The sequence below is a fragment of the Sabethes cyaneus genome, chromosome 1 (assembly GCF_943734655.1).
Source record: "Sabethes cyaneus chromosome 1, idSabCyanKW18_F2, whole genome shotgun sequence".
Taxonomy (NCBI): domain Eukaryota; kingdom Metazoa; phylum Arthropoda; class Insecta; order Diptera; family Culicidae; genus Sabethes; species Sabethes cyaneus.
Genome location: NC_071353.1, coordinates 59,112,878 through 59,129,615, shown reverse-complemented (window position 1 = coordinate 59,129,615; position 16,738 = coordinate 59,112,878). Strand labels below are relative to the sequence as shown.

The 16,738-nt window shown below is 35.8% G+C and overlaps 1 protein-coding gene across 3 annotated transcripts; it reads right to left on the bottom strand.

Annotated features, from left to right (window-relative positions):
* Positions 1-265: 265 nt before the first annotated feature.
* On the bottom strand, positions 266-14,933 carry LOC128732763 (troponin T, skeletal muscle-like). 3 transcript variants are annotated; one of them, XM_053826113.1, is made up of 11 exons: positions 14,883-14,922; positions 7,576-7,622; positions 6,778-6,825; positions 4,509-4,526; positions 2,356-2,722; positions 2,072-2,290; positions 1,916-2,008; positions 1,769-1,849; positions 1,113-1,191; positions 595-728; positions 266-534 (listed from the first exon to the last, which is right to left on the bottom strand). In XM_053826113.1, the coding sequence occupies exons 2-11, from the start codon at positions 7,596-7,598 to the stop codon at positions 436-438; spliced, it is 1,161 nt and encodes a 386-aa protein (XP_053682088.1). In that variant the 5' UTR covers positions 7,599-7,622; positions 14,883-14,922; the 3' UTR covers positions 266-435. The 3 variants fall into 3 exon arrangements, with proteins under 3 accessions (XP_053682088.1, XP_053682089.1, XP_053682090.1); XM_053826114.1 differs by lacking the exon at positions 4,509-4,526; XM_053826115.1 differs by lacking the exons at positions 4,509-4,526; positions 6,778-6,825 and having other exon boundaries at positions 14,883-14,933.
* Between the last annotated feature and the right edge of the window lie 1,805 nt (positions 14,934-16,738).

Below are 16,738 nucleotides of genomic sequence, written 5' to 3'. Positions count from 1 at the left end.
GCCCATTATACTCCTATTTGTAATTTGTTGTAGTTGTTGTTCTTTATTAGCGATACTTTACACTTGATAGTGCATTCGTGTTGCCTGTTAGTAATGATTCAAAGGTAATAATCACTTTTAAAATTTATGTAAGGACTTTCACATAAAGAACATAAGCCATTTATCCGATTCAGCAAATTATAGTTTGTAATAAATATTTATATTTTTTTAAAATGAGCTTCTAAATAATAAAATTATAATAAATAATAAAAATAATGAAAGATGTTAATTGAGATGTTGAATAAAAGCGCTTTTGCGATTGTCTGCTTTCGCTCATCTCCATCATCATCGTTACGATTACTTTCGCTGCCCATTGGAGGAATAATATGGAAATGGTAGTAGAGAAATAATGCTTCCGACTTAATCAATAGTTTTGAACCGTTGATGTTAGCAATTTTATTCTTCTTCCTCTTCTTCCTCCTCTTCTTCCTCCTCCTCTTCTTCCTCCTCTTCCTCTTCCTCCTCCTCTTCCTCTTCTTCCTCCTCTTCCTCAACCTATAGAAAAATTAAAATATTTGTATTTTATTGAAAATAAAGAATACCACGATTACTTACCACTTCTTCGACGACCTCCTCTTCGACTTCTTCGACTTCCTCATCCTCAGGCTTGACCTCGTCCTCGCCTTCGGGGGTTTCTGGATCGCCAGCCTTCTTGCCAGGTCGCTCGCCGAACCATTTGGGTAGTTTGGCTGTTAAAAGAGAAACAAAGTTATGAAATGCGAAAAATAATTGCAACCAATTATTTTTGGTAACATTTATAAATTGAAGATCTGCAGATACTGTACAAGTAAAGTGCATATAGTGAATCAGAGTTTTTTGTCTCATTGTCGCCTCAACTCAACACACAGAGCCAACTGAAGCATCGCAACGTTGGGAATCAAACTCAAATTATCATTGTAATTGACGAAACCCTTATAAAGTAAAAATAAATCCAAAATTTCGCAGGTAATAGAATTTAAAAAAGTATGAGTAAGCGTTTCTTGAAACTGTTGGGTTAAAACACATTTTATTTTGCCACGACACGCGCAACAGACAAATGTGAACCACGTAAACGTACGTATGATGATACTTACACTTTTGACGACCGGCATACTGTTCCTTCCTCTCTGACCATTGCTTCTCGAGAACTTCCTTGTTCAGAGTGTCAAAGCCCTACACACGTATTTTGTTACGATAAACAGAAAATATACATAAAACACCCATGAGTTGTACAAGAATGATGCGTGCAGATGTAATTGAAATAGTTGGTAATATTGTGCTATATTTTTCCAAAGTACGAGATTTTGATTTGACCAGCACTTCCTTAGACTGAGTGTTGTTGTGAACCGAGTATGTTTTATAAGGTTGCAATTAATATGAAAACATTTACCACTTGTGATTAGGCACATATTTACGCGTTGTACTAGAAAAATTGTGGATAAAATATTCTACCTCTACTTCTATTATTTTACAAGTTTCTCCACGAGTTCAAACACAACGGTTAACGCCGTACGAACACAATTGGAAGGAACACAACATTAAATATCGAACGCTTACATTTGGTTCGTGCCATCCATAATTCCTGTCGTTGTGTCCATTTTTTATTCATCTTCTCTAGATAGTATGTGCTGTAACCCTTTTGGGTTTTAGAAATTGGTTTTAGATTAGAACAATTTTGCTTTACAGACAGGGTTGTCGAAACGTGGAAAAATATGAAGCATTCTTCATTAAATTGTGTGTTAATACTTACACCTTCGAACAGTTTTTTCTTATCATCGTAAGAGCGGGTGTCAACACGGCGTTCATATTTGGAGGCGACTTGGATCTTGGGCTATTTTCAATAAATTTAACGTTAAATTGTTTTTGACAACTCAATAAAGCAAAATTTACTACTAACCGGGTATTTGCCAGTAAGGGCTTCTGGATCAAGACCCTTCTTCAAGGCTTTGTGTCTAAGCTGCTGCTTTTGTCTTTCCTTCAATTCTTTAAGCTAGGGAGGGAAGTTGAAGAATTAGTCACAATCATGGTTGTAAATGAAATTAATTTTACTGACATCGTAGTCCTGACGTTTTTGCCTTTCCTCCAAATCGTACTTTTCCGTTTCCAGCTTGACAATAGTATCCCACAACTCTGTGGCCTTTGTACGCAAAGCATCAGCACTGAGGCCATCGATTTCCAGGGGCTTAATACGGAAGGATAACGAGATTTTCTTTTCCTCTTCAAGCTGTTCCTTAGTCTTATTACGTTCCATTTGGGCGTTGGACATTCCGAACTGTAGTTTGAATGGGTAAGTTACGTAAAGTTTTGAATGAAACATCTTTTTATACTTGAACTTACAGAGCTGTCCTTCTTGGTGATAGTGAAGTTCGGTCCCTTCTTGTCCTTGTCCTTCATGGCCTGCAACATCGCTTGACGTTTCTTCTCAGCCTCCTCGAGACGTCGCCTCTTTTCTTCCACTTCGCGTTGCTTTTTCTCCTCAATTTCGCGAACGCGACGCTCCTCCTCTTCTTTCTTGCGTTGAGCCATACGCTGTTCCTCTTCAGCTCGAGAAACTTTGCGCTTGGCTTGTTTCTCCTTGAGCTTCTTGAGTTCATCCTCTTCCTTGGCCCGCTGTTTGCGCCATTCGTTGATGTATTCCTTCAACTGTTCGTCCAAGTCCGAGCGCTTCTGATCCTGGCGCTTGATGAACTCGGGATCGTCACCCCTAGTTATGTAAATTTACCAATAAGGTAGGTTGTTGAGGATGTGCGAGAAAATAAGAAAGATTGTCGAAAGAAAGAAATAACCATCCGATTAGTATGTATCCAAGAATAGTCTTGAAGTTGAAGTAATTGTTTACAGAAGCGTTTATACGTGTTTGAAATTGTATATATATCCTCGCCATTCGTTGAGTCTAGCAGCCACGCCGAGAAACTTAGAAAATATCCATTCATTGTAGACATGCTGACAGTACAAAATACAAAATTTTACAAAAATTAGTAGCAAAAAACACGAAAAATGTGTATTGTTTTCGGCGTCCTTTCGATAATTATGTATGTAGAATCTGAAGATTTGTGTTTTTACTCGAAATGTATTATAATTGTGTAGAATAATTGGAAAATGTTGGATTAGAGTGGATTGGGAACGAGATAATGTCTTTGAATGAATGAATTAGTGAGTACTCTAGCCGTGGTTATTGTGTAGTTAATTTATTTGGTTAAACTTTTTGAGTCTAGATATAAACTACTCAAACTACATAGCTCTGTCAAGATAGTTAGGTTTTCTTTGGATTCTATTGAATTTTCAGTTAATTCATATAGCCTTTCGGAGTGTTTGGAGTATTCAAGTTCGAAAATTGATCCATGCCCAAAAAGCATTTTTGCTATATAATGCTGTTGCTGTTTGAATATCGGCTATCTATATGAAGCTAAACAACCCACTATTCAAATAAAAATGTTTGTTGGGTGGATGCTGTGTCATAGAATGGAACTTTATCAAGATGCTTGGTTTTTCGGCCATTCACAAACCTTTAATAACACTTATTAGCACTAATATTTTTAAAAATTTATTCATTCATTGTTCCAAATTTGTTTACCGTGTGCATAACTCTTCTTGATCAATATCATATAAACTAATCGGATTAGGTAGTAAAAAATTCGAATAAATATTTACTCATATAATCACCGCTTTACTGCAATGTAAAATGCAGACAGCATATTGGTAAAATAAAAAAAGGTGTTCGAATAATTTGTCATTTTCACTCAAGCTTGCGTCTCTAAATAATACATATTGTAAAGGGTTCGCAATTTGTTTGTTAAACCAAGCTTATTTAACCCTCAATTGATCAACCGGGTACAAATGTACCCATGTGGAGTTTTGGAGTACCAATTTGGACTATTCCTTTTGAAATGTCGTCAAAACGTTCCAAATTCTCGTTATTTCTTCAATTTTTCGTAATTTGAAACTTTTATATTTATAATCGGGTGCTCCAGCTACTCGAATTTGGTCTAATTTTTCGGTCAGTCAATCTAGGGTTAAATATACACAAGTCTGCAGACTGTTATTGGTAAATTTATTTCGGTTAAAGCGAGAAAACGACCAGATGGACCTCGTTGTTATCATAGAACACGGTACGGTTCCACGAAGCCATTAGCAAAAGATTTGTAAATTGCTTATGGCCTTCCATTTTCCGCATTTTTTGCAGTATACATTAGGTATATGTAGCACGAGTTTCATCATAACACAGGTTGCTGGAGCAACTAGCAAAAAAGGTAGGTTAGTTTTCCATTCACTTGCACAAAAATCGGAAAGTTGGCAGAAAGGTAGGGTGAAACAGGCTACTTTCGAGCAGTTTAATAGTACCGGGAAAGTAGTAGATTAGTGGCGCAATAGGCGCATATAATGGAAATAAGCAATAGAGTTTTGCTCATAGCAGTAGTGTGTGGTGTATTTTCTGTGCGTGGTGTGAACAACGAAACGGTACAACCGCCTGTTGCCTTCTTCTCACTTACTCGGGCTTAGCTGCAGGCCTACGGTTACAGGTAATGATTTGTAATATTTTTGTATGGGTTGTGGCGTGGATTTATGTTCAACAAAAACAACACACGATTTGAGTGGTTGGTGGTGATGGTTGAATGGATGTAATTTTTTACATAACATGGACCATTGTCCAGGGGAATACCACGGACGCACAGGATGGTTGATGGTGGTAGTAACAAAATGTTTGTTTTGAATGTTCACGGTTTGGTTTCGGTCCAGTTTGGAGGGTCGACGACGAAAAACACAAAAAAGGAAAAAAAGTCAAAAACAAATCTTTTAAAATCCGTGTTTCAAAAAACGATGGAAATGGTTGGGTACCTCTTAAAGGAATATGAGAAAGGTTCAAAATATGACACCATTTTGTGTTCGCTTCTATTTCGCCTCAGTAAAATCACACATAATCAGCTTAAATACTCTTCTTATAGGCGTTTAAACACATGAGTGTTAAAAACCACAAGATTTTGGGATAAGGATTTCAATTGGTCATCATTGTTATGATTTACTGGCGAAGTTATGATCGGATTTTTCTCGTCATATTTTGAATTACTTTCTTAGTACTTAATATTAGATTACTGTGGGTACTGTAAGTGGTTGTAGCAATATTTTTTGTACAAGATTAGTACATTATAACACAGAGCCAAACTTTATATATATAGTTATTAGTGATATTTACAAATTAATGGTTTGGAAAAAGGATGCATAGCCCATAATAACTTATATAAACAGTACATCTTAATAGCTAATATGTTTGGAGGCCTACGGACGCAGCATGTTTGAAAGACTTGCAAAATTCGCGTTTCAATAACTATAAAAATACAATAACATATTGCAAAGAGTGTTTTTAACTGTTAAGAATATTTAAAAAAGATCAACCCGCGAAACCTAATGAGAATTCATTTTCCAATGCAAACTAAGCAAAGACTAACTTCCACCATTTAGTATGGCGAGTGGCAATAATCGTCGAGATGTACTGTTTTCTTATAATTTTTTATGAACGCTTAAAACTGATTGAAGACGAGCTGACAAGAGGTAAACTTGCAACGATGTCCTGATTCTGTTGCAGATTTGTACTAGATAACAACAGAAAAACTAAAAATGAATCTGTGGGAGGCAAAGATAAGCTGTTTTTTTTTACTGCAGCTGAAAACATCGCTCCATATATGAACCAAAAATTGAAATTGAAATTATTTGTTTCCAATTGAAAATTTTAGTTGTGCTTGAGCACAGGTTCGTCTCAGTAATATTAATTAAAAGCAAATGCTGAAGTATAATTTCATTGCTTTAAAGCCTGAAAGTTATATGTAGAAATGGATGGAAACTATTGCAAAAATAATGGTTATGATTCAAGTAAAAATATAAAAAAATGTTACCGACAAAAATATTCGTTTTTATAATCGTTTACCACAGCTCGACTTTACTCTTACAATTGCTTTCCAGACAAAATTCGTTCGGTTGCTAATGACCTATCAACAATCATACAAGGCCTTTTTTGCTTTACATGTTAGCTTGTAATGGTTTATGCAAAACATTATATATTCTGTACATTGCTACTAGGGATGGGACTAGATATAAACACTTACTTCCTGCAAAAGAAAAGAAAATTCTACATTTAGATTTAAATACTTCGCTTGCTATTGTTAAGAAAACTTAAAGTGAACGGAAAACTCATTAGAAGCAGTGGTGGGCTAGTTTTTCGTAACTGCATAAGAATACTTCCTGGCCCAATTTCTACAGGGGTCGTTATAATGTACATACACACAGAAGCGAGCATTTTTCCGGACTTTAGACAAATGTTTAGGCTGTTTGAGCTGGTCAAAAATGAATTGAATGTAACTTTGTGTTTGGTGAAGCATCTAAGATATTTTACATCTGATTTTATTGATTTTTATCTGTATGTTCCACAGCAGGTGCCGTTCAATGCAAATTAGATAAACCATTGAAAAAGCGTAATTTACATTAACGTATATGAATAAGATTTGTTATGTGAAAAAAGTCCTACATTCGCATGTAGTCATGTTTAGGAGCAAATTATTTAGTAATCTTGAAAACCGCAAAAAATCTTAAAACACCTTTACTACTATGCAAAAATTGAAATAATAATTGCTTTCTAATGAAACTAGCATATATTTAGCATACTTGTATTAGAAAATACTACTAAATAAGGGATAGGTAGACTCAGTCAGTTTTCACTAGGTTTAGAGCTTATTTGCACAATTTCCGATTTTTACGAAAAACACTTACTGTTCCTGTGGTTCGTGTTGCTGCTCCTCGACGACCTCCTCTTCAGAGCTAAAAAACGTTTAGAAACATAAATTAATAGGATGGGGTGGGGAAGACAATCACGGATGTCGGGCTTCGCTATTACTAAATACCTAGACGCGTGGCAAGTGCTAAAAAGAATCTCTCGTCGATCAAATGCGGCGTTCCCCATACACCAAAAAACTAATGAAAAACCAAAACGGTAATCTCAAAACTGCAGTAACCTGTTCAATTCGATAGCGTTGTTCCGTGTTTTAATGGTAACATAAATATGCATTTATTTTAGTGCAGACAGGGTAGAAGCTAGAAGCTTCAGATTGATGTAGTAAAACATGTAACAAAAAGCTAGGAGTACGCTCAAACCAATTGGTAATAATAACAGGTAAAACAGTATAACAAAGTAACAAAGCAAATATTGTAACAAAACTTTCACTCAAAAGATGGTGTATATAATTGTCCCGTTTTACATTGTCTTAGCGTTAACCTACGTTGACTTTCCAAGATAGTGGTTATCAGGAAACAAGAAACAAATCACAATGAAACTATCATACAAAATGGTGATCGCTGAACGTCTGATGATCGTGACGGGCGGGGGATGTCAAAATTGTGTGGGATTACTTGACAGGGACTTTGCGCCAGAGTAATTCAAAAAATATAATAAAAAATTGTGAACAAAAAACAAGTAACAAAAAATCTGGTATCATCATATCGAAGATATAGTAGCAAAAATTTTCCTCGATAGCAAAAAGTGATTGTCTATGCGCGACAAACAATACTTACGAATACTCTTCATCGTCAGACATGGTGGTGGTGGGTTGAGACTAGACCTGTAGAAAAGTATATACGATTAGTCAAATTGAATATGGGTGTGCTTTTAAGTTCGAGACAAAGTGGATTTTATTCTCAATTAAAACATTGCCTAAGAGTTGATTGCAGAAAAAAAATCAAAAAAATGGCTGGTAAAGGTTTTCACAAAATTGTTTATGGTAGTGGAAAAGTCTATAACCGGGAAAATTGTGTGCCCCCTGGATTTTTTTTAGCCAAACTAGGGAATCCCGGATTGAACCGGCTTATAGTACAATCCAAATTAATACTGGATATAAACCCAACAAACTTTATCTCTCATGCAAGATTGGTTTGTTAATCGTTATGTGTGCAACAGGGTACCCGGGTACCTTTTCAGTTTTAAAATAGTTATTACTCATTCAATTTAAAACATACGTCATTGAAATTTTGCGACATCGTAAAACTCGTTGATCTTAAGTAATTGCGGTTTTCTTGGTGCATATCCATAAAGGGGATTAGCAATGGGAGGCACTTGAATTTTTTTATTACGTAGGAGGGCGACAAGGGTACCCGGGTACCCATGATTTGCTATGTTCATAGCTTTGGCTATCTTGAACGGATTTGGACGAAACCAGTGGCATTTGATTCGTACATTTATCTAGTTTTGATTAGATAAAGCATTTGGCCATCAAATGACATGTAGCTCCCGGGAATCGGTAATTCCGGAGCAACGTCCGGTAAAACGTAGGAAGCCGCTTGTTTTGAAAGAATATCAGCTTTCAGCATAGCTATTAGCTTTGAACTTGACATTGTGGACCCTTTTTTCATCTTATTATATAAATTGGTGACTTCAGATCGCATTGGCCATTCCAGAATTGCGTTCCTGTAGGGTTACAGATGGCCAGTTGGGTGCCTAATCCAGTATTAGAATTGGTTTAGCAGATCTTTTAGATGTTTTGAACTGATATGACCAGTTTAGTACTGAATAATAATTTCGGAACTGGTTCCAAATGTATAACGGATGGTTCTACGTTTTTAACTGTTCTGATAATGCTAAGCATTATCTTGAGTCCTGCGGTATCATCTGTGACCCCGTAGAAACCATTTTCGAAATAACCAATCAAAATACATCGAAATGTAAAAAATATCACCTACCGTACTAATTACAAGAACTTTGATACCCATATTGCTACGTTTTACCTCCAATCCTAGACTGGCCACCCATGGCCCCACAGGAACCTACTCCGGAATGGCCAACCTGATTCATGTCACTATATGAAATAGTTCATTGTATGAATTTTTAGAGTTTTTATATCCGCATGACTGATTTTCTGACTGCAATACAATCAGTTCTCTACCTCACAGCGGACACTCTGTCGGAATTCCGGATTTTTGGGCCGCGTATGTCTTTTAATGGCCAAATGGCCAATAATTCAAAACTAGATAAATTAACGAATCAAAGGACACCTGTTTCATCAAAATCGGTTTAAAATTGTTTATGTTATAACAATATAAATTTTGGGAACCCGGGTACCCTTGTCGCCCTGCTAAAGGTGTTTTTTTGTCGCACACTTAACGGTTAATCCTTGGCCCATATGAGGACTAGTGAATCTTGACCACCACTGGTTGAGTTGATTTTACTTGTTTATGCTTCCGAATACGACAAGTTTAATCTAGTTTGTATTCTAATCTAATCACTGTACAGCAGACACGTTATTTTTTCAATCATAACTCAGAAACAAAAGAGAAAAAAAACAAACTCAGTTATAAAACTTTTATCACTAAACGAATAAAAATTGGCTAAAAATAAGTTGAAAATATCTCATGATGGAGGTTTCGACCAACGTAGAAAACTTTGCAAAATCATTTGCTTGCTAATATTTTCCTACACTACCCAGGTAACCAATAAGCATTTCCAATGCAATTTAAAAGCAAGCCAATAAGCATTTAAATTGACTTAAATGCTATTTAGACAAAATATTCGGCTAATTTACTGCTAGCCCTCTTATAGTGCTGACAATGCTTATTTGCAACTAGTTACCAACAAGAAGAATTTAAATAGAATTGTGGATGCCAATTTACAACAGTTATGCAGTCAAAAAGCTGATAAACAACAACCTGCAGTATAAAACGCCGGGATGCTAGTAAACGACTGATTTACTGCTTATTTTAATGCTTATTTGGGTAGTTTACTTTACTTATATTTCCATAAAAATTTGTTTACAATTTCATATTTTTGAATTTGCTTCAAGAGTTATGAAATAATGTCCGAGTAAACCGAAAAATCTCCGAGCAAATCGGAAAAGTTTTCAGGAAAAGTTGTTATCCTCGTTTTTACCTTTGTTATACTATAACAAAGGTTTAAAAATTGGTCGAAAAACACGAAATTGATCCGAGGCCCGGAGGGCCAAGTCACATATACCAATCGATAGGGTTCGACGATTTGAGCAATGTCTGTGTGTGTGTGTGTGTGTGTGTATGTATGTAATGATTTTTTCTATCGCCTGTTTCTCAGAGATGGCTGAACCGAATGGTTCGCTATTACTTTTGTTTGAAAGGTGTTATTGTCTAGTAGATCACTATTGAGTTGCTTCGTGATACGACGTTTCGTTTAAAAGTTATAAGCAAAAATGTGAAAAATACGTGACACGGGTTTCTTCGAAACTACATGACCGATTTCATCGATCTTAGTATCAAATGAAAGCCCTTATTAAAGGTAAATTGTTCAGGAATTTTTAATTGAAAACAAACAAGTAGTTTAAAAGTTAGCCTTAAAAAACCTGTTTTGACAAGGTAATAATTATCGCCTGTTTCTTAGAGATGGCCAAACCGATTTATGCGCTATTAGTCTCATTCGAAAGATAATATATCCCAATAGATCACTATTGAATGGTTTTTTGATTGGACGTTTAATTTGAAAGTTATGAGCAATCGTATACACCACACCAAAATTAACAATAATTTATAATGATTTAACCAAGATAATTTACCTAATTTCAATTATTTTAATATCAAACGAGAGGTTTTGACACTACGAATATATTTGCAAAATTTCATAAGAATTGGGTTTACCGGTTAAAATATATTAACCGTCGAACACTCGCGCCAACTTTTGTAACACGGTTACTCGCGCTCAAAATAGCCCCAAACCAAAGAAAACGTGTGCACTAGAGTTTTGACTGGGAAAACTTGGTTCTAGGTTTATCGAACCTTTGGAAGAGTTTCTTGAAATTGAAACCTCTATCGTCTGGTGGAATTAAAATTTTGATTAATCCCCCTAAAAGTGAAATAAAAAAAATATTTTTCTTCAGTGTCAATATAACACATTGATGTGTTCTACAAAGTTATAGAGCATATTATTACAAGAAATTTTGCTAAAGACAGTAACCTTCTATCTCTGCAGCGAAGATAGAAATATCTTATTTATTGTATATGAATTTGTAAAATCAGTTTTTCTATTTTTGCTCTTTTTGTAATTGTTGTATGACTTTTTCATGTACTACAAAATTGTACAAATAGTAAAAATACACAACTTTGCTGAAAATAGTATATATTTATTTTGAAACGATGATTCTACAATTGATGAAGGGACGGTAAGGGAAAGTAATGAAGAAGGATTTTTTCAGGAATGAAGGGGAAGGGTGGAAAGGAAGGGGGGGGGGGTAATAGGTAGCTATGGTTAACAAGTTGTCGTTGTGACTCCTATCTTTTGTCCAATGCTGGAAGGTGCATGGGTCGAACCAAGCTGTAATCAGAGATTATAACCGGATTTGAACCCACAACACCTGCCAGGGCGTGTCGCTCACTGGTACCCGTGTACCTTTGAACCACAGAGGCGCTGGACAAAAGAAGTCTGCACAACCCCCCTTATTAACCATAGCGCGACATGGGTTGTTCTATTTTTAGACACACAATGTGCCTCTTCCTACACCTACTGTAGAAACCACCGACCGAGAAGTTTTAGTCTAACGTCTTTTTACTTTCAGGACGACGACACTATGCAGGCCCTTACGACTTGCAAGACTCTGTGGTTCAAAGGTACACGGGTACCAGTGAGCGACACGCCCTGGCAGGTGTTGTGGGTTCAAATCCGGTTATAATCTCTGATTACAGCTTGGTTCGACCCATGCACCTTCCAGCATTGGACAAAAGATAGGAGTCACAACGACAACTTGTTAACCATAGCTACCTATTACCCCCCCCCCTTCCTTTCCACCCTTCCCCTTCATTCCCGAAAAAATCCTTCTTCATTACTTTCCCTTACCGTCCCTTCATCAATTGTAGAATCATCGTTTCAAAATAAATATTAATATATGCCTGACCGCATTTCAAGGACTAAAGTCACGAGTTTGGTCAAATGAAAATAGTATACCTGTATGTTTGCTTGTTTAGGAACTGTAGAACTTTGATTATAAAGAATACCCTAATTTTGACTCCGAATTACTCGACTACCAGCAGACGGATACATTTTAAACATTTTACATTTGCTGATAGTTTTGCTGCATACATTTTCCCAACAATTTAAATTATTAATGCATTGAATAATTATGACGTTTTGCTCACAATAAGTTTGTTGAAGAATATACGTTAGTTAAACAACGATTTGTAACTTTACAACAATATGGCGTTGAAAAACCTACACGTGTTGTATAAAATACAACAGCGTGAGTTCATAAAAATTGATGAAAATTATTCAAGAAAACTCTATTGATGTGATTCAAATAGAATGGCATTACAGGAAACTATGCATAGTTGAAAAACCTATCAACTAGACCTTTACTAGACAATGTATATGCTAAAGGATAAGATTTCCTCTTACAACTTACTATTATTTGCACTTACTCAGATTAATAACAACTTACTTATCCTTACTCAGCAATTTCATGAAAAAAGGATCCATCGAAATTTAAAAGTGTTCCTATTTTGTTCAAATTTTGTAAACTTTTTCAATTTTCAAAAATTTTATGTAAACCAGCACACTACGCAACGATAACCAATAGATGAATTATGTTCCGAAGACGTGTCGATTTCTATCTCAAATAGCAAGTAAGACCGCATAACAAAGGTTCCTTTCACCACTAGGTGGATTAAATCGGGTTTTTTTAATATTATTTTCTCTCATAAATTCATAAGCTCGATAAACTATTTCCGTGTTCAAAACTAAGAGATTCTTTGGTAGGATTTATGGTGTATCGCAATGAATGTATTTTAGAAGCAAGAATATGAACGTAGCACAAGTATGGCTTGGCCTCTAATTTCAGCGACTTTTTTCCATCCATCCATTTCCATTTTTTATCCCCTCCTCCTACGTAACTAAAAGACGCCGTCAAAACTGTACTCAACTAAAACTTTTTTGAAACATCATGAAACAATTATTTCAGTTTTATCAATCTATTTAAACTTCACGCAAGAAACCGGATGAATGATTCATCATGATGTTAATGGTGAAAATATTTGCATTCCAATGTAACGCACACCGGCACCGGTTCAGCGAAGGATAGCAAAAAGCAGTCGCCCACATACGAACTAGCTGTGTACTTTTCCGTGAGGTGTTTAAAGGCAATTTAAGCTCGAAAAATTCATTCACCAAATACAAAAGTAAATCGGTCTCCACTGAAGTCCGAGCAAGCTCCTCGCAAAACCCTCCCAAACCAGAATTCAAGCGAAAAACCTATTTTTAATATTGGACCATAGCGCAGTGATTTGCGCAACTCTGCTTTTTGCGTACGAAGCAACAGGGCGCATGTGTTGCTCCTAGCCATCAACCAAACCATTGCAACAAATGTGTTGGCGATGCGATTTTCTTATGCCGTACGTTTACATATCGGGAAAGGATCTATTTTTGGAGCAAGAAAATTTCGGTTGCAAAATATTCATCGCATTTCTACATGGCAAGATCTTACCCCTGTAGGTGTTCACGATCGATTCAATACACTTTATCTTAATATGGTGTGAACTAATTTAGCAGAAGACGTGTGCGTGGCTCAGAATTGTGTAAAACTTTGATTTATATATACACGGACACTGAATGCATGACTTCACCTAAAGCATGTTCGTCCTAGTTTCTGTTACTCAATTAGTGATCATGTAATCTGCTACAAATCTTTGCAGGTGGTTGACCTTGTAAAATATTTAAATTTGGTTTTTACTTTGAAATTTAAAAGTTATATGTTTAGAAAAGCCAACTTCAGTCTAATTCCACAGCTAATAAAATAATATTGCTCCTTTGCAGTTACACGTTATTACTTTCCATTACTGCTTGCTGCTTTACAGCTTAGTGCAATGAAATTTCGAACATCGATTAAGGCTTAAAGTAACAATAATGATCGAATACTAACCATTTCAGCGGCAATTGAACAACAAAGATTAATTAAATGAAATAATCGTAAATCAGCCCCGTTGTTCATTTATTTCAAAAACTTGAATCCTGAATTTTAGATACCAAATGGTGTGAAAATACATACTTCTTGAAAATCTGAGGATCCGCAGATTGTTTGTGTGGTAAAAGTATGTTTTTGATTTAGTATACTTTTTTATATTCCACACTTTATTTTTCCTTATTTTTTGTTTAACTTTAAATGTTTACTTTCTCGGGTATAATTCCCAACAACCTAACAATATATTTTAGCATTCAAAGCCTGCCAGTTTTTCCAGAGATTTTATTTTTAAACAAGATAAAAAACTGAATTCGTATTTTTATTTGCATTGGTTTTTTACCGTGATGTGAATGTATTAATCAATATCCAATAGAGCCATAAATTTTGTATTGAGGGTTTTTTCAAGATAATAAACAATTTGTAAATGATTTTTGAAAATTTTTCAGTCCATACATACAACACAAGTGCTAAGGTAGTTGGTTCTCGATCTAATTTTAGCATCTAGTCTGTTGGTGCTAAAATTGGATTGTGTAATTTAAATTCACCACCACCAAAATTCTGCAGAAATGGGGACAGAAAACTTTTCGTTGTTTTTACTGTATTAGGGAACTACAACTTATTATTGGTAATACTGCAATTTTTTACCACAATGTTCCACAAAACCCCAAATGCAACAGGTAGATCTATCGCTTCCCGTTATTATATAACTATCATCCACTGTTCAATTGCAAAAATAAATTATTAGGTGACTGAATCCCTCTCAAACATAATGAAACACCAACTAGATAACTTTTGGAAACATTCCAGCCACTTTGCACTATGTTGGAGTGAAATGAACACTCTTTTTCTCAAACAGAAGAAAGCACATTTTCACTGACCAACCAGAACAGCAGTTGAATAGGTTAAAAACTAGGGAGGACTTACTGCTCTACAGAGAAAATGAAAACACGCACTGATCCGGCGACTGTCGTCGAACTCAGTGTTGCTGCCAGCGATGACTGAATCGAGGAAAACCAGCTGCCTCTGAAAAGTCCCAGTCTGAAAACTAAATTTTCCGACACGACACGCACATACAGTTTCATGCATTATGTAGTGTGAGGTTGCCGAGTGGGATCGGAAGCGCACGATCGTTGTATATAGAATTCGCGATTTTCTACACACAGATGTAACGATTATCCTACGCGACCACATATTTTACACGTTTACACACCGCGTAAAATGCGAAAAGCAAATTTTCCTGCCTTAATTCAACATTTTTTTAGAACCTCTACTTATTTCAAGCAAATAGTAAAAATCATGCTTGAGGAGGTTAAATAAATGCTATAAGCTAATAAATTGCAATTATCACGTATTTAGGTACAGAAATAAAACTTATCCCAGCGTATTCGTTAACACACTTCTAATTAGTGCAGGTATAAAATACTTGTGGTACCAGCCGGAATACGTGCAACCTTAGCGGAGATTTGGTAACCAACTCCGGTGGAAATTAAAGGTGTATACCGACAGAAAAGAAGATACTCATGCGAACGCTGAGAGTAGCCGAGGATGCCTGGTGATTTTTAAGGGGACACAAACGACTAAAAATTTTGAAAAAATCATTATTTTTTTGTTTCAGATTTTAATTCTGCAGTCTTTTCCGCTTATTTTGATACCAAATTTGTAATAATCCGACCACGGGAAGTGGCCGAAAAACGATCATACACATAAGCATTCCAGTGCAACGTGGAACAACTTCGGCGGAATAAAACGCCGCTCCAGGAAAACTATGATTTTCAAACTTTATGTACCTTTTTTTCAGAAACTACACAACGTATTGAAACAAACATTTTTTTTGTTTTGTTGGTAGTAGCTTGGCATACACTTATATAACTTGGCAAGCTATGGTGAATTAGGACCCCTTCCCACTTTAGGAGGGGGGCTTCCATACAAATGAAATACAAATTTCCTCATAACTCGAGAACTAATCAATCAAATAAAACCAAATTTGGCATATGGAGGTTTTTGGAGGCAAGAATTTTTTCTATGCTGAATTAGGACCCCTCCACCTTTTTAAGAAACACAAATACAAATACCTCCCCCATACAAATGAAACACAAATTTCCTCATAACTCCAGAGCTAATGAAGCAAATGGAACCAAATTTGACACGTGGGTGATTTTGGGGTCCCATTTTTTTCTATGGTGAATTGAGACCCCTCCCCTCTTCAAGATGGGGGTGGGGCTCCTATTCAAATGAAATACAAATTTCCCTGTATACCATTTGGTTTGTATATCTCGATTGCAACTGAGATATACGAAATCATATCTGAACGAAAAAGTTATATTTCACGCCATATAAGAACATATATGTACCAAAGTGGAGGCGATATACGCGCGAAAGCTTTGACAATTATTTGTAATTCTTTTTTGCGAAGTTTTTATAACACGCAACTAAATACTCCTGAATATATCATTAAGATATAATCAAATATTGCAATCGTCTATACTGCTTTATAATTCACAGTCATGAATTGTATATGAAGGCACGCACGACTGCAAAACAACTTATTGTTCACTTCGATTTGACATACTCTAATTATTATACAATTCCAATGTGAAATTGACATGAAAACGATTTATTATGAACTTTCTATTACGATTTTGTGTTATCTGGGTTCCTCTTAACTCGAGAACTAATCAATTTTTTTCTATGGTGAATTAGGACCCCTCCCCACTTTAGGATAGGGCTCCTATACAAATGAAAGGAAGGGGGGCTCCCATACAAAGGAAATACAAACTTCC

What these genes read in the sequence shown, in the direction of transcription:
- LOC128732763 (XM_053826113.1), bottom strand. Translation starts at nt 7,598, where the DNA reads ATGTCTGACGATGAAGAGTATTC. An exon ending in TCACCAAGAAGGACAGCTCT is followed by an intron (nt 2,291 to 2,355) that starts GTAAGTTCAAGT and finishes TTCAAACTACAG; the next exon opens with TTCGGAATGTCCAACGCCCA. An exon ending in AGAAAAAACTGTTCGAAGGT is followed by an intron (nt 1,192 to 1,768) that starts GTAAGTATTAAC and finishes ATACGTGTGTAG; the next exon opens with GGCTTTGACACTCTGAACAA.